We start from the raw sequence: 19,029 nt of genomic DNA on the forward strand, positions 1-19,029 counted from the left end.
AATGGAATTGGGAATATTGTAATTAACATTTCTGTTAACATTTCTTGTGATTATGTTTTTGATTGCTCTCACTAAATATCCAGGCCCGACATTGTCCAACACCAACACAATATTCAGTGATCCCCTCCATAGATATTTCTGATGTAATTAAGCTGCTTGATTTCCCACTTCTTCTTTTTTTATTATTAACAGAAACTGGGAGTACATGTATATTAAAATGAACCACAATTCATTTTGTGATTCTAGAAAAGAATTCTGATTCTTAAAAAAAAAAGAATCAGACTGTGACTGTATTTAAAGTGTAAAATTATTTTAATATGTTCCTTTAGGTTCGCATATAATTTTAATAAAGTTTTTGCACAAAAATCATATATGCAGAAGAAATATTTTCAACCCTCTTGTCTGTAATGATCTGTTTTTAGGGGGTGGCTCCTTTAAATAAATTCTTTGGTTAAGCCATGAACTTGCAGGATGTTTTAATGGTACATCCAACAAGTCCTCTTATATGTCATTTCTATTTAACAAGTCTAGTACACAATCTTGATCTTGTCACCTCTCTAGAACCCAGAGCCACAGAGGACATCAAAGTGTCTATAAAGCTCATTAGTGTGGACCTCCCAAAGGGAAACAGGCAGAACATGGAGAGGGGCCACACTGCTCTGGGCAGGAACAAGTTTTAATATTTCCGCTCAGGGTTAATGAGTAGTTGTTAGTGGCGCTGTCTGGTTAACAGGAGTCTTTTAAACACCTATGTTAGTGTTTGAGTGCGTTTGGTGGGAGACGGTTTGCAGCGTTTTAACTGGTTGTTGATTCCCTTTTTTTTTTTTTTTTCAGTAAAATGAAATCGATGCAGTATGTACGGTTACATTTGTACACAGCAGTCCATGTATTATTTTAAGATGTTAGTGAGTGTGTCCTTCTCTCTCAGGTGGAGCACCCCATCACTGAGTGCATCACAGGACTTGATCTGGTGCAGCAGATGATCCGCATCGCAAAGGGTTACAAACTCCAGTACAAACAGCCCGACATACCCATAAATGGCTGGGCTATCGAGAGCAGAGTCTATGCTGAGGTAAACCAACAAGCAATGAAATGCTTAATACGGTGTGTTCTTAGTATTTATGATATTAGTCATGGACTGACGTTTCAGTTGGTTTTAATCTCAAATATCTACAGATAATGGTGCCCTCACGGCTGGGTAACTGAAAATCAACTGGTAGAGTATAAACAGTCCTGTTAAAAAAGTTATATGCTTCATAAAAAACATTTGTTTTAAGATGCTGATTTATATATTTTGCTTTAGTATGCCAGTAGAAAACTTTAATTTTAGATTTCCCATCAGGTCTGGGCTTACATGAATTCCATAAATCCATAGAACTGTCGCAACTTTTCCAGGATGCCTAGAACAACCTTAAAAACATTCCTTATTCCTGTGCAAATGTACTTTGGAAAAAGATTGCTTATTTATCTTTGTGTAATATTTATAACTGTATTAAATGATATAACTGCATCGCCCATCCTGCTCTCTATCAGCCCATATCTGGGATTTCAGTGCATGTGTTTGTTTGTACATGGGTTAATCTCACAGGACCTGTCAGGAACATACCCATGAGAAATTTCACGCCAAAATAAATAAGGGGGAAAACGTCTGTTTGGTCCTGAGCATAGAATTTATTGACTTTGATGTGGCATTATTTTCAAATGATATCTGTACGCTATTGCCAGATTTACCCACATAAGTGTTGGTTATCTTTCAAGGATATTTTGAGTAGGTCCTGCCCTATTAAAGGATCTGTCTTCGTGATGTACTTGGCAGCGTTTTTTAACGTTCAGCTTTAAGATGATTTCCCCCATTTTGTTTTTAAAAAACGATTAAGTGCGATTCAGAGCATTTTCACTCCTTCAGCAGAGCTGCTTAATCCTGGACTTTCCTTAAGCCGTGTCTGACAAACTGGCTTTTGTGTGTTTAGGATTTATTATAGCCAGACATTTTTATAAGCCTGAATAACACCTATTCAGATGATAAGAATGTTGAAATCATCAATATTCAGTAAACTCACCCCAGCCCAGTGTGGGTCTTGTCTCATCTCATAATACTGAAATATGATGGCCCAACTCAACCCATTGTGGATGGCAGAAGTGTTTGTGCCTGCCAAAGATGAGAGAAAACGAGCAGACCTTGTTAACCCAGCTTAACTGAGCCACAGTTTGACCTGAGTTAAGACATAAGCTTTGAGGACAGGCACTTGACCTTTTGTTTCCTGTGTTTTATTTGAGAGCTTATATTTCTTCTCTCTATCTTTCTCTTCTTCAGGATCCATACAAATCATTTGGGCTTCCCTCCATTGGTCGGCTGTCTCAGTACCAGGAGCCGGTCGCCTTGGCTAACGTTAGTACACAGATCTGTTTAGCCACTTTTTTGTGCTCTGTTGTGTGTGTGTGTGTGTGTGTGTGTGCATGCAGGGGAGACTTGCTTCGTTTGGAATAGGGGCTAATGTAACACCATTCAAGCTATAGTGATGATGACAGAACATTATGTTCTGTTACTTCTGCTAAAGTCTTGAGCCCAATTTGTTTTTCTTTTTTATCTCTAGGTTGTTGATTAAAAGTTGACGAATGACAGATATTTACACTGTCACTGGTAGTTAACATACATGAATCTAGGTTGCAAAATGGGGCCCAATTGTAAAACTAATTGTTTTCAATTAATTTTCCCAACTCAAACAATATATATTATATATTATTACTTTAATTTGTGCTCATTTGAGTTGGGTAACATTTTATTGGGGCTCTTCTTACTTATGGCAAATTATGACTTAGTCTGAAAAAAATTCCTCCAGTCCCCTTTACACTCTGCATAGTCAAGCATTTTCAAGTGAATGTGTTTATGTGTAAGATTCACACATCAGTCAATTAAGGAAGGACAGGTAGACTCGTCCTCTTCAATGAAAGATCACTGGTTTCTGGGAGCTGCTCAGAACAGGATGTTTTTAATTTTAGAAACACGCACACAGACAGATGATGTGTAAATGTCTAAAGAAAGCAAACACTGAGGATATTTACATTATTCTTTCATTTATAGGCAGGTCCAAAAAGATGCCATTGTGTGATGTTTAGTGGTTATTAATAGCTTTGTGTTCCGGTGATTTTTGCCTTAAAAAGGTTTGTTTTGAAAAATTCTAATGAAATGCAGGACACGTTTCATGGCTATATGAACATTTTCTCCAATTATTTTAGACATTCTGCTAAAACACTTGATGCTGGCCAGTTCATGCATGAAGCCTTTTGGGTAACACTTTATAATAACTGCACGCTTTTAATCATTAGTTAATTCATCATTTATAAAGCATTAATAGACATTAATAAGCAGTTTATAAATACAGCTATAGATACTTTATTCTTAATTTCTAAGCATATGTGGTTAATAATTGTATTTTCATACTTTATTATTGATCAATTTATCATTTCTAAATGAAGTATTGCATTATTTACAAACCAGTTATTTAGGAGTTGTCAGTGGTTCATAAGATCACTTAGAAAGTGTAAGTAAATGATTAGTAAACTATTTAAATGTGCTTAATAATGTAAATGACGAATTAACTGTTTACTAATGCTTAACTAATGATTAATAGCGTGCAGTTATTATAAAGCGGTCCTGTTTTTGGAAATGAGGTTTTTTGAATGATAATTGTTGTTTTGCTTTTCTCTTGAAGGTTCGAGTCGACAGTGGAATTGAGGAAGGAAGTGACATCAGTATTTATTATGATCCCATGATTTCCAAGGTAATAGAATTATAATATCAGACCATCTTAACAGTCTCATTTGATTTAAAATGTCAGATTGATTTACTGCTGTTGTCATTGACTAGTTGGTCACATATGGTAAAACACGAGAAGAAGCTCTGAAGAGAATGGAAAACGCGCTTGATAATTATGTCATCCGAGGTAAATGGCATAAAGAAGTATGCAAAAACATTTAAATGTGAAAATATTCCAAATGCAAATTTATTTCATTTCTAATTCTGTCATTCACGCAGGTGTGACCCATAACATTCCTCTACTGAGAGAGATCATTGTTCACCCACGGTTTGTGTCTGGTGATATCAGCACTAAGTTTCTCCCGGAGGTGTATCCTGATGGGTTCAAAGGTCACATGTTAACAGCGGGAGAGAGACGGGAGCTTCTGGCTACGGCTGCGGCACTCTATGTAGCAGCACAGCTTCGCTCTCAGAAGTTCCTGGGAGATCTGAGGTGAGAGACAGATGGGGCATCTGGATTACACACGCTGACAACTACCAGTTACGATGGTTAGGGGCCTATACTGCACTCTTTCAGCATTTAGTCTTTTTGCAGCAAAACCAGTCATTTAGTTAAAGGGTCATGAAACCCCCTGTTTCAGCAGCAGTCTGAGTCAGTTCTCATCACAACTTTTGAAAAATGCTACAGAAATGGCCGTGGTTAAGGAGAGAGCGACAACACTGCTCCGGCTTCTGATTCAGACAGTTTTATTTCTGCAAATTACCATTACGCGGACCACAATACACACATGGTTTTGTAAGCTCACTGTAAATTACATAAATACATACATATCCTGTGACAGCCATTCGCATATGTTCGAAAATATATATGAACACGCTGTTGCATCTTTGATCACTTTTGAGGCTTATTTTGCTTCGTTTTTATAAGCTATTTGATCAGATAAATTGCCGTTAAGACTGGTGACAGTCACAGTGTGGATGAATCGTGTTTGTGCCGAAGACTCGAGATCTATTGAAGAGAACTCTTACAAAGCAAAAACAAGAACTTATTTTTGATCCATTAATGCATCTCTCACTTACGGTATGAAATCTCACTGTTTGAAGCGCCCGTCATAGGAAATCAACACGTGCTGTCATGAATAATTAAGCAAGGCCTCTTCCCATTGGATAAGGACACACAGTCTCATTAATAATTATGAGACACAAGAAAACGTCACATCCTGTGATGCAGACACAAAGACAAATTTAAACCTGAAAGTTGAAAATAACCCAAAACGGTTTAACATTTACTAGTTTTCTCCTACATTAAAAACTAATGGATGGTAACATTGACTACAGTGATGTTCAACATTAATGTTCACACATATTTTGGGGTTTCATGACCCTTTAAACAGTATTTCACATTACCATTTCCCAGTTATCTATAACTCTTATTAGACCCTCATTAAACAAACATGATCAGATCGTTTCTTCAGATTTGAGATTAGTAAAGGCCCATTCACACCAATAATAACTATACCTATACACTTTTAATAATCGTTCTCATTCTATTAGAATAGCAAAATCCACACCGCATAATAAACAGAATGTAATCGTGCTTTGGTGTAAATGCTAATATAGTTACTGTTAGAGTTATCTTTCTTGGTGTGGGTCTTAACAATGACTGCTGAATATCGAATTGGCATTGATATCTAAAGATGGGTGGTCACATATTAATGTGCCTATAGTTATGATATCATAACTAGGATGATTTTTGAATAACCATTTCTTATTTTCAGCTTGGTTTTCATAAATCGACTGGTGAGCGAGTTTTGTGTAGTGCACATTAGAGTATGTTTACTAGTACATTATATAATAATCCATCAACATTTTTGTCTTCATAAGAGCTTGGAAAATCCCGTTTTCCATTATTTGTTAATGTTTTCCATTGGTTTTCCATGATTTTGTGTGATATTCTGTGTCTTATGCTAGTAGCAGAACTGCCGAGAGAGTTTTGGTCCCTATGACAAAAATCCTAAATTCATTGGTCATGTACACTTGTTTTTTTTTATGAAACTTAAACATTTTTCTGCAGTGTCTTGAATGTTATTTTATAAACTGCTGATGAGAATATGTCAGAAAAGTAACATTGTATAGCTGGCTCACATAAAAGATGATGTTTTGGTGAAATTGTAAGAATAACTAATGACAGTCTTGGTAGCATTAGTTTGAATGAGTCTCAGATTCTTCACAAATCAGTAATGTTTTGCACCATATGGCATCATTTTTTAGCAAAAGTCTTTGTAAAGTTATTACATTAGTTACATTGTAACTGTAAAATGACTAGCAATTATTGCAAATGGAAACCAAATGATTTGTTCGTTTTTTTGGTTCGGTTTTTTGAAGGAAAATATATAACAAAAATTGAAATATTTATTTATATATGTTGGAAAATGTGAGAAGTGTTGGAAAATGCCAGCAGAAGAAATCCTTATTGTTGAACACCGGGTAGTAATAAATAATCCAACTGGATCTTCTCTCCATCCAGTGTTTTCAGACAAAGTTCTAAACATCTGCAGCAGTCTTAGTATCTCACTGTGCTTGTGAGAGAGAGCTCATGTCTTGAGGGGGCTCATGTTCCATATGAACCGTAAATACAAGCTTCACACAATAACCACCTTATGTACAAACAAACAGGAAATGCGCTTAGCAGTAATCCACTTACAAGCATACAGCACTGTGAATAAACATTTAGTGTATGCAGCTATCAAACTGCTTTGAAAGTAACCTCACAACACAAGTTGTATTTAATATAAAATTGTCCTTTTAGTGTAAATTAATTGGTTGTCAATGTACCTTTCAGACCCAATACAACACTCTGGAAAAGAAGACCGATTTACACTTGTAAAAAAGATGCAGAGAGACCATCTGTCTAAACATCTCTCCAGTTTCCCCCTCCACTGTCTCTTTTCTCTTTTTTTTTTTATGCGTTTCAAAAGTTATTGGTGGGGGATGGGCTTTCTCTTTGTAGTGAGTGCAGCCCACCATAGTGGAAAAACACAGCATTCCTCCTAATACATTTACTTTAGGTCTCCTAGCAGAAGAGCTGTCAGTCAAGCAGCCAGTGACCAGGTGGTTTGTGTGTGCGTTTGTTGTGTTTTTGAATTCATCTGTAGAGGAGAGAAACTGTATGGTTGATGATTATAAAATGATTATAGTGAGAGATTTGTGAGCGACGAGATTATCGTGAGAGGAAAAAGAAAGTGTGTTTGTTGCGCCTGGTAGGACAGATGATTAACATTCTGTGTGTGTGTTGTGTTCCAGGGTGTCCAGTGTTCCTGTAGAGAGCAGAGTTTGGGAGTTGTGTGTGGAACTTGATAAAGATGCTCACATGCTGGGTGTGTCTCGGTCTGGAAACAACTATACGGTGAGTGAAAGTGTTTAAAATATGACATCTCATGTCAGATCTCAGTTTATCTTCCACGTGTAAGAGCTGTGGTGCATATATGCTTGACACATTGAGTAGTGGTGCTCATGTGGGGGATACTGGTTCGATCCTATTCCTTTTCGTTATCTTTAATAACTTCTTGGCATTCCTGTCAAAGCCAAAAAATAATAAAATATATATATTTTTATGTCTCAATAACATTGTTGTCCAATTTTGAAAGGATAGCATGGTTAAATACACCATCTGAAGTCTGGACCCAATCTTTCTCCATTAATGGCCATTCAAAAGTAGATAAAGTGCACATATTTTGTTATTAAGGAGGCTAGGTCTATATTTCATTTCATTATATTATTTTATTCAGCATTGTCAATACATTTTCCAGTGGCTTCATAGTGATGCGTAACATGATTATCATTCATGGCTCAGGTGGTTGACTTCTGTGGTTCCCATAAGCAAAGATGAGAGATTTCACACAATTCCAGCAACAAATATTGTCCTCATTAAGGTCATAGCTCATCCTGTCTATCCAGCTGATTTCTGTGAGAAGGCCTATTCTCTGCTTCTGTTATAGTACTTCCAGTGAGCGCTCCTGCTCCCTCACTAATGTCTAACACAATGTCCTCTGTGGTAGTATTTGCATTGAAATCAATCCCTCGACTCTTGAGCCTAAATCACTTTAGGATCTGTGTGTCTTCCTCTTCTGTTACTGAAAGACCCTCATGGAGCCGCTGCTCTCACACTTTCCCTAAGACGTCACTCACTAACTGTGTGTTTAGACACCTGTGGCCCTTCAGTCAGGGATAAAAGGAGCCTCTGGGGTTCAGGGGCCTCACCTGATCTCCGTGGACCCCTCTCTCTCTTGCTCTTACAGCTGAGGGCTGTATGTGTGTTTCTCTCCCACAACTGCACATCAAACTGGACCCCCTGCTCCACAGATGGCCCTGGAGCTTCCAGTGTCCCAGCATGCTTTGGGAATGTGACTGATTATTCAGAACTGTTGTTTAGACAAGTGTTTGAGGGCTGAGGGTAATCAGTTTGACCAGTGACACTGGTTTAAAGAAAAGACTTACATGAAACCCCCCACCTCCCCTAACAGGCATCAGGTGGATTTGGGTGTAGAAACTACTGAATGACCTTACATGGGTTCAGAAACTTACATTTTGATTTCTTTGTCTCGCTGTTTCTGTCACACATAGTTACTCAAATATAACAATTATAACTTTTGTTGTCCTATGTCAAACTCCCACCGTGTGTTTTGTTTGTTGGTTTAGGTGGAGATAGATGGAGAGAAGGTTGAAGTGTCTGGAGAATGGAACTTGGCCTCAGCACTGCTGCCCATCACCATCAACGGCAAACACAGGACTCTCCAGGTTCACAAACATACATACGCATATGTAGGAAATAACTAGCTCTGGTCCAAAGTTATGAATGAATTATTGTAAAGTAATGCACACTTGAGGTAGTAAAATTTACACTACGGGTGTAAATGCGTTATTGTTCAATCCAATAACAATATGGATATTGTTCAGTCCAATCAATCCTCTCAGATGTAGCTTTGAAAAGTCTGATTCATACTAAACGGCTCTTTCCCTTTCATCTGTAGCGTTGAAAAGTTTGATTCATTCTAGTGCAGAGGTCTTCAGCCCTGCTCATGTGGACCGACTGTCCAACTCTAATCAAACACACCTGAACCAGCTGATCAAGCTCTTCAGGATTGCTCAAATCACAGGCCGGTGTGCTGAAGCAGGTCGAAGACTTCTGTTCTAGTGAACAGTTTTTGTATCTTCGTTAAATAAAAATAGGAGATCTTCCTATTTTTAATATAATTTTTTTTCAAGTTTGATGAGAAAAACCCACATTGATATTATAATAATAAGTTATATAATTGGATAGAGGCACAGCAAAGAGTTCCAGAGTCAATTATTCAACTTATTACGTGGCTCTTTGGAACATTTGATTCTGATTGGTCAACTATAAAATAACGATTTAAACGTTATTTTTTTATTTTTCTTAAAGATGGCTAAACTCTAAATTGACCAGCCTCCAGGCAATTGTCACTCTTATCACTGCATGATTTATTTCTGCAGATTAAATCAATATGTGATGTTTATTTATTTAATTGGTTGGTTAGTTAGTTGTTAGTTAGACATGCAATAGGTGTGATAATGTTGGTCATTATGGCAAAATAAACCCCCTCAGCGTAATACAAGACTATAGCAATAGGAAAAAGGCATACTTTTTATATTACATTGATGAGCTTGTTCAGGTGTGTTTGATTAGGGTTGGAGCTAAACTCTGCAGGACAGCGGCACTCCATAATCGTTACTAGATGCTAACATGTCAACCAATCAGAATGAAGAATTCACCATCGCTGTGGTATAAGCCCACCACAATCTACATTCAAAGACACTAACAGGCTTTGTGTCTTAATGTTTCCTCTCTGAATGCAGTGCCTCTTGCGGACAGCGGCTGGGGAGATCACCCTGCAGTATCTGGGCACTTCAGTAAGTCTTTAAACAAGCACCTCATAGTGACACCTACCAATATAAACTGTATGTCAATGGTTCTCAACTGGTTTTACTTCAAAACCCAGATTATACATTGGAGATAAAGTGGTGACCCAGCATAGTAGCACATTTTATGCTACTGTGTTAATCAAAACAATTCTAATATTGGAATGTATTATTTTTTAGTATTATTAAGCTACTATTTTTCCACAGCACACAAATTTATCCAAGTTTATCCTTGCTGTAAATGAACTTGCATTTAATGTAGTGATGGTCATATTTTCTTTTGTCTTGCATACACTGTCATTAAGGATGAGGATTCTATTTAAGGATGAGCATGTCAGCATGTGTTCTGCTTAATTTGCTTTCTACCAAGTGAAAGATAAATTTGTGCCAAAATACTGCACAGTTTGATTGAACAATAATGAAAAAAAAAAAAAAAAGAACAATTTGGGCAATAATGAACAAAAATAATGCTCTTTAAAGGGGTCATATAATGCCATTTTTGTACATGCTATTATGATTCTTTAGGGTCTAAATTAAAAGTTTGTAATATACTTTAATTCAAAATTCTCATTAGTATTGTAAGAAAACACTCATTTTACCTGGTCAAAAACAGCTCTGTTTTCAGCACGCCGTTTAAGTGCATGTGTCTTTAAATGATAATGAGCTTTGCTCACCCCGCCCCTCTGTTCTGTGGGCGTTTTGCCACAACAACACACGTGGAGTGTTGCCTTGACAACAATTGAGGGTATATTTTGAAGAATGGCAGCGGGAGTCTCTGAGGACACTGTGCAACCGTATCAATTTGAACCGGAGTCGGAAAACAGGACGTTTCTGAATGGTTGGTTAACGTAATGTCACTTTGATCTATCTTTGTACGTACTGGCAGGGTAGAGTAGAGTAGTGAGATACGAACGATATGTGTTTACTGATGTATACGTTAGTTCATTGACAGATTGATGTTACAGCTAATGGTCATGAAAAACTTTTTTCCGGTAAATGTAGGCTTGTCCGTGATGCGTAACGTTATCTATGCAGTGTTAGGTACAACTGTCAGGGCTGAAGCACTAACATTTTACTGATCTGTTTAAAAAATAACCAGTCTGTGAGACTATGACAGTTATTAGGCACATAAACAACATATACTCAGACAGGAGCTAACTTAATACCTTTTTCAATGTTCTCGTTTATAAAGCAGTCTGGTGAAATGATTTGCGCAAACATGAAAGCATTGACGTTGATCGTGGCGAATATTCCCTTCGAAAACAAAACTCAGCCACTGCGTCTTCAGCGGTTCGGATTTAGGAACATCAAAATGACTTCTGTGTTCGTTATTGCACCCAAGAACAGAACACCACAATCTCTTAGACGCCATTCTGCTCCAGCGTATCAACAATGGCGGACTATGATGACAGCTCGCTCAGGAGCGAGGGCGGGTCTGTATTGAAACGCTGCTGTCAATCAACAATCATGGGAGGGGCGTCCGACCGTGTGACGTCACAAGGTCGAACGGCTTGATTTGAGACGGGGGAAAACATATTCGAAGATTTAAAAAAAAAAAACACTGGATGGATTTTTATCATATTATGATGGTTGTGTACAGGCACTGCCAACACACATTTCAGTACAATCAACTTGTAAAAGTGCATGTACCATTATATGACCCCTTTAAAAGTTACTAAGCAATATTTATATTTCTATCCTAGCCATTCCTAATTATATGGTTGATTGCATTTTATTTGTATTTATTTCCCCCCCTCTGTTATCTAAGACCCTGTCAGAATAAACACATTTTTGATTTGTTGACCCATCAGTTGAGAACCATTGCTAAAATGAATGTTGTCATGGGACATTTTGTAGCTAATCTTAGATGTTTCTGTGTTAGTTCGTCCTCAAGTGTTTCTTATGTGCACTGTCCTGTAGCTGTACACGGCAGTAAACTAAAAGGCTGTGCACACCAAGGATAATAAATATAATAACTATACAGTTTTAATAATCATTCTATGAGATTCAATGAGAATATGGACTTCTACACCACAGCAATAACGATAACTGCACAGAGGAACAATGTCATTGGAATCACTTTCAGAATGTTTTCCAGCTCCCGAGTGATAAAAAAAAAGAAGAAGCTGCAAGCCAATCAGAATCCACCTGACTTTAAGAAACTTGAGCATTTAATGCAAATAAACAACATTATCATCCGTTGTTGTGAGCGTCAATATAGTTATCGTTATATTCATCGTTCTTGGTATGATCGTGCCTTTGTGTGTGTTCATGAGCACTCTGTGGTGTTTTTCTGTGTACCTCATGCTGGGTGATATATGCTATATTATGTCACTCACTGGGGCATGTATCCTGTCTTTACACTCGATCTACCAAACGTTCACACACGCAAACGCACAGAGACTCACACTCAAGGCACAGGTGTCTCTACCCAACTACAAATCAAACCAAGCCGTCCTGTCTTTGTTTACCCAAAGCCACCTAAACAATCAGCATCGACGTTCTGCAAGCTTAAACAAACAAACAGGGTTACAAACACAGTAACTCTGTAAAAGAAGAGGAAATGCCGGCTTCCAGACTGCACACGCGTGTGCTTCATGGGGGGTCTCTGCTTCAAAGGTCTTATGAGGGGGTTTGTTTCGAAGTTTCCATGGGGTCACGGCTATTATGGGATGCCTTCCGTTCATTCAACAGATCAGTGGGGCTGTGGTCGTCAATGCTTGTCTGTTTCCACGTCAGGTCCAGCAGAAACAAAGTTTCAAAGTTTTTAGGGTTTCCTCCTGTCAGAAAAGTTATATAGATGTTGTTTGTTTTTTTCTCAGGAATCACACTTAGAAATTCTGTGAGACCATTAGTAGAGCACCTCACACTGCCTTCACTAACCCAGTGTTTCCCAACCCTGTTCCTGGAGGCACACCAACCAACACTACAGTTTCAAACTATTCCTAATCAAACCCACCTGATTCAACTCAGCTTGTTAGAAGAGACTCCAAGACCTGAAATGAATGGGTCAGGTGCAAAATGCCTTCAGGAACAGGGTTGGGAAACACTGCACTAACCTCCTTCATGGGTTAAAAGTCATTAGTGAGTCCTAGAAGTAGTCCCAGGCCTTAAAAAAAAAAAAAAAAAAAAAAATCAAAACTTGATGTTAATCTTGCAGATTTGTCCATCCTAAATGGCATGTGAGATTAAGATTAGTGTGTCCCAAATATTGGTTGAAAATCGTCAGTGGTGCCTAGATGGTATGATGTTTCTGGTAGATTTTTGACACATATTTGCGTGCTTTATGGGTTAATATCAACCACAACACCTCGCAGAGAAAGATTTTGTGACCGTTTCTTTTTACATTTCTTCAGTGTGTGTAGAAATCCTCCACGTGCAGCGGTGACGGCTGTGCGGACCTTGTGCATTCTGGCAGTTGCTTTATAAATATATTCAGGTGAAGTTTTAGCACTTCCCATAGGTGTGATTGGCTTTTAGGATGCTTCATGACCCTTACAGAGATGAATATATTTATCCATCCTTAATCGGTATCCATTCATAACTGTCAGTCACAGATGAGGCTTTTTTAAGTAATTGCGAAGTGATTTGTAAGTAACTCCAGACTTTGAGTGGTAGTGTTTTGGGTTACACTTTATTTTAAGGTGACGTAGTTACATTGTACTTACTCAAATAAGTACTGAGTAATATTAATTAACTACATGTACTTACGTTAGGGTTAGGGTAAGTTACTTGTAATTATGCATAATTTACTGTTATTACTATAGTAAGTACATGTAGTAACATGTAAATATGTCACCTTAAAATAGTGTTACCGTGTTTTGATATATGAATGAAGTCAATTAACACATCCATCCATCCATGGTTTCCACCAAAATATTAAGCAGCAACTGTTTTCAACATTGATAATAAATGTTTCTTGAGCACCAAATCAGCATATTACAATGATTTCTGAAGGATCATGTGACACGGAAGACTGGAGTAATGATGCTGAAAATTCAGCTTTTCCATCACAGGAATAAATTACATTTTAAAGTATATCAAAACAGATTAATTATTTTAAATTGTAATATTTCACTGTATTGTAATTTTTGGTGAAATGATTCTAGGCTTATTGAGCATAAGAGACTTCTTACTGACCCCTAGCTGCACGGTAGTGTAATTTGGAATAATACAATATGGAAAAGTAGTAGTAGTGGTCCCAGACTTTTTGTAAGTCCCGAGTATGTTGTAGTACTTCTCGTAACCACATGCTGGTAACATCTAAATATTTCATTTGTGACTTCACCTTGTTGCTCAGAGATTTAGTGAGTTGACCCCGGTCACAGAATCATCACCCTTCATTACTGTGTGTGACCTGAGTTTAGCAGAATGATGTAAGGCTTCCTTAGTTGAATTCCTGGAAAGCAGACACATTCCCTTCAGAGAGCTACCCAGTGATTAATTAGTGAGCCACCTTTTCCTTTTTGCTAAATATAGCACAGAAATGACATCACAAATATACAGGGGGGTCTTCACAATGACACACTGGTCAGGAAGTGCCACCGAGGGTGAGAAACTTGTAAAGAACAAGTAGTACAAAAGTATTTAGCTCTTTTGTTGAGGACATACAACATTCAAAGCATTAAAAATAGGTTTTATGAAACTATAGACACACACACATATACATATATATATATATGCTGCAATTTGTTTTTGTCAGATAAATACCTTAATGTAAGCTGATGGTATAATTGCTTTTACTGACATATAAATTAAGCATTTGCTAAGGTTTTGAGTTCTGTAATTGATGCTCTGAAAATGGCCCTGGAGGTATGACCCCCCCACTGTACTCAAATATCCATCTCACCTCCCTCTCATCCCTCCATCCCGTTGTGTCAGTGGCCTGTTCTTTATGTGACTGTATTAATTAGCTCTTCATTTGCTCTACAGGCTGTTATGAGCTAATGGCTCTCCATTAGTGTCTGTATGGAGAGCAGGGGGCTGATGCTCTTGGCATTCTGCTGCTACTGTGAGAGAGAGAGAGAGACTGAGAGTTTGTGGGAGTTTGCGTTGGTAATCATTAAATTGACAAAACTGCTTTTCATTCATTGAGCAGTGCGGAGGGCCAGGCTTCACTCGTCTGTTAATTGAATTAGACTGGGCACTGACAGAGCCTTTCATCTGTCTGAGACTCACAAAGAAAAATAAACTGTTAGCTGCCCGGCATGTGTTTGGAAACCGATTTGTGCTGCCATCTAAAGGAGGAGATGGGAAGCTTAGGAGAATATCATGGGAGATCAGGCCAGCCTAGCCTAGTTGTTCACTGACCATATGTTGCCATAAGTAGGTCTGAAATACACCAGAGAAAGCCATCAGTTAGCATTTATGTAACTGGGACCTTTTTTTTTTTTTTTTTTTACTGGATCCCCCCGGAAGTGTATGATTGCATGAATAATGTGCATAGTCCCAAGCCTTTTTTTTTTTTGTAACTATCCTGAACTGTGGCATAAAAAGGGGAGAAATTAGTTCATTTAGAGCCTTTAAAAAAGAGCGGGAACCGGTAAAACATATGCTATAATAATATGAAATGTTAGTGATATATATATACACTATCCTTCAAAAGTTTGGGGTCAGAAAGATTTTCTATATTTTTAAAGAAATGAATGCTTATGCACTAAAGATGCATTAAACTGAAAATTCAGCTTTGCCATCACAGGAATAAAATAAATGTCAAAATATATTAAAATTTAAAACCATTGTTATATTTCTGTTTAATATTTATAAATATTGTGATAATATTTTACAATATTACTCTCTTTACTGTATTCTGATCAAATAAATGTATCCTTGCTGAGTATATGAGATTTCTTTCTTTCTAAAGCAATCTTACCGACCCCAAACTTTTGAACTGTAGTGCATGTTGCTCACAAAAGCACAATCAGAATTCACTTCTAATTTTGAATGGCTGTCAGTGGAGGCGGATGCAGTTACGGCATCAAGCAACAGGGCCTAACAGTTTTGTTTTGAGACCGTTAGTGTCAGGTAAATTAAATATACACGGGCATAATATACGGGTATGTTCTGCAGCATTTCCATCCACCTAAAGTCATTTTCCATAATAGTTTTTTTTGGGGGTAATTTATTTATTTTATTTTTTTGTCTTAAGACTAATGTGAAATGATTGGTCTGTACAAGATACAATGTCCACTAGACTTTATACTGCTAAAAAAAAAAAAAAATGGTGAAATGTGTTTGTGTGTGTTTGTCTATTTGGTTGTTTATAGCATCGTAGTTTGCTGTGTTTAATTAATTGAGGTATCTGTGTGTTTCATGTGTTCAGTTTAAGTTGCGTGTGCTGAGTAACCTGGCAGCGTCCCTCAGTAAGCACATGCCAGAGAAGGTTCCTGAAGACACCAGTAGTATCCTCCGCTCTCCCATGCCAGGATCAGTGGTGGCTGTGTCTGTTAAACCAGGGGATAGGGTAAGTGACTTACTGGAAATACTGCACATTCAGCATAACTATATTACTCTCATGAAGAAATGCCTTTTTTTTTTTACTGTTAAAATGTCTTCAAGCTACATTATGTAACTTTGTAACTAGCGATTAAATTATAGAACTACAAGTTATTTGTGGCGTAACGTTTGTGTGAGTGCTTCCGCTGTTCTGCGTGGATGAATCTGATGGCTCGAGGTGCACTGGTGTGCCACTGGGTACCGGACAGGTGATTTGGTCTTTTCAGTGTGAATGACACTCAAATATCAATGACAACAAAACTCAATAAATAAATGATAAAAAATGGATGCTTATTGTTTTAGGGTGCTTAACTCGACACCTTTACCTTATTTTCTTATTATCCTCAGGTTAGGTAAGTTGAATCTACGGTGACCGGGAGGGGACATGTTTGGTTCACTCCGGTTCACGACATCCGTTTCTCGTGGCTACCAGTTTTATAACGTGTGGGAATTCTTCACACGCGATACGGGCTCCTTCTTTTACCCCGGTCATAATTTACTTTATTTCTTAATTTAAGTTTCTCATAATTTGTTTTTGTTTATTGCCTTAAAAGGAACTTTATTCGTGACCCGAGTATTTCATTCAAGCCAGCAAATTTCCAACGAAAAAGCCCATTCAACTTAAGAATGCGCTTCAGGTGTCTTTCACTTACGTACTCAAGTCTTAATGCCAGAGACCGCACTATATCTTTATATGACATTCCTAATTCAGTGTAAAATGTTATTTCATCAGTCATCTCCATCTCCGACTGCTGTATATAGTTACTGTATTGACTGCTGTGGTTCCCTCAACATGTGATCTCGAGGCCACGACTTTACGTCGTGTGGCTCGACATGATGTCGTTACCTCAACAAAATGATCATGTTCCCACGAATTAATATATCGTGGCAACAACATATTATCACGTTCCCACGAGTTTATATGTTGTGGCCACGACAACACTAAGTGAACCGAACATGTCCCCTCCCGGTCACCGTAGAATCTGACCTAAATAAAAAGTATTTCAAATCAGACAGAATGGACTCAACGTTATAAATTAGTCATAAAAAATAGTCAATTTGCTACTTTCTCTAGCAGTACAAAAGTAAAAATAACATAGTCTAAACATAGTTTTGCGAACCTAGTCAATGTCAAGTCAAGTCACCTTTATTTATATAGTGCTTTATACAGTACTGAATGTTGAAAGCAGCTTTACGGTAATAACAGGAAAATTATGCATATTAGCTGTTGTTGCACAGCAATGTGATGCTATGTTAACTAAATGTATTTCTGAAAATCCAAACTTACAGTAGTGATTTTCGGATAAAGCAAAAACACGGTCCGGGAGATGGATTTATGATAAAAAACAATAACATTGTGTAGCTTTAAGTACTGGGTTGTTTTTCAATATAAACAATGAGAGCACTTGGGGGGAAAAATCAATGAGCCACTTGTGCTTAGTTGCTCACACTCTTGGTGCTTTATTAAGTGAGTCCTGAAGTGCTTCCATTGTATCAAATTCACCCAACCAGGTGTTCATCAAATTATCTCCTTTTGTTTTCCACAGAACAAAGAACGTCTTACAGGTTTGAAATGACGAGTAAATGAGGACAGAATGTTCTATGTGGAGGGAACTATTCCTTTAAATTACATGGGTTGCATTGGGATGACATCATTTGTAAAGCTGACAGTGCACTTCAGTATGAAAAAATACTGTGTACGGTCTGTGTGTGTGTGCGCGTGTTGCTGTCAAGTTGAATTGAATGTATCCTGACTCAGTTTGTTAATGACTTATATATAATGCACAGACCGACTGGCTCCGACTAATACATCTGAGCTCTTCCAGTAAAACATCTCATTCACTCGGCAACGTCACACACACACACACAAGAACACTGCAATGAAGAGCTCTCACGCTGATTAGTCTCCACACACACACACACACAGCAGTGACGTTCACACCACCCGACGTTACCACTTCTGCATAGATAAGTTAAATGATTCCTTGTGGATGGAGGGAAACAGCTATTCCTCAGTGCTCGCTTATTTCCATAATCCATTTCCCTAATGGAGAGTTTGATAGATATAAACAGAGGTTTCTTTTATTGATTTTGCTCTCACGTTTCAGCGAGCTTTGTTCGTTTGTTAACCGTTATCACTCTTCTAATGCATGCTCCTTTATGAAATGATATTACAGTATTCCCCTGCTCTTTGTGCGGAGGTCGTTTAATGTACTAGACCTTCACGAGTCTATTAAGTTAATAAATACGTGAAGGGAGATATTCTGTGAATTGCACATTTCAAGATGTTATTAGAAAGTAGTCATTGTTGAATGCCTGTTGTGGGTTTTGTTCATTTATCTGTGTGTGTTCTGAAGGTTGCAGAGGGACAGGAGATTTGTGTGATTGAGGCCATGAAGATGCAGAACAGCATGACCGCAGCTAAGGCAGCCAAGGTGAGCTCGCTCACACACACACACACACACGTTGATGCATAATCCTGCTCACTACTTTGTGCATCATAAATCGATATGACATATAGAACGTACTCTTCCACATACATCAGATACATTACAGTACCCAACACCATGAGAGAGAGAGAGAGAGAGAGAGAGAGAGAGAGACATCAAGGGGCCACAGTCCATTATCCACACTTGTATTCTGACCAGACCACTTAGCTACTGTGAAAGTCTATCCCTTCTTGTCAGAGGGCTGAAACCAGACTGTGGTCATGGTGTTTATGATTCTTTTGATGGACAGCAGTACTTTATTGTACTTCATGCCATGGTTATTATAGTTAACTAAAAATAAAACATAAATATTTTCGTTACTTAAACTTAACCTGAAATAAAATATAT

General features: G+C 37.8%; 1 protein-coding gene across 1 annotated transcript in view; it reads left to right on the forward strand.

Moving 5' to 3' along the window:
• pcca (propionyl-CoA carboxylase subunit alpha) overlaps nt 1–19,029 on the forward strand; it is a 44,542-nt gene that overhangs the window by 24,105 nt on the left and 1,408 nt on the right. The window contains exons 13-22 of the mRNA XM_084401551.1: nt 929–1,072; nt 2,315–2,389; nt 3,714–3,782; nt 3,869–3,944; nt 4,037–4,250; nt 7,061–7,163; nt 8,456–8,554; nt 9,635–9,688; nt 16,020–16,160; nt 18,550–18,627. Coding sequence (XP_084257677.1) covers nt 929–1,072; nt 2,315–2,389; nt 3,714–3,782; nt 3,869–3,944; nt 4,037–4,250; nt 7,061–7,163; nt 8,456–8,554; nt 9,635–9,688; nt 16,020–16,160; nt 18,550–18,627 — 1,053 coding nt within the window. The remainder of the gene's footprint in view (nt 1–928; nt 1,073–2,314; nt 2,390–3,713; nt 3,783–3,868; nt 3,945–4,036; nt 4,251–7,060; nt 7,164–8,455; nt 8,555–9,634; nt 9,689–16,019; nt 16,161–18,549; nt 18,628–19,029) is intronic.

This window comes from Rutilus rutilus (genome assembly GCF_951802725.1).
Source record: "Rutilus rutilus genome assembly, chromosome: 2".
In the NCBI taxonomy this organism is placed as follows: domain Eukaryota; kingdom Metazoa; phylum Chordata; class Actinopteri; order Cypriniformes; family Leuciscidae; genus Rutilus; species Rutilus rutilus.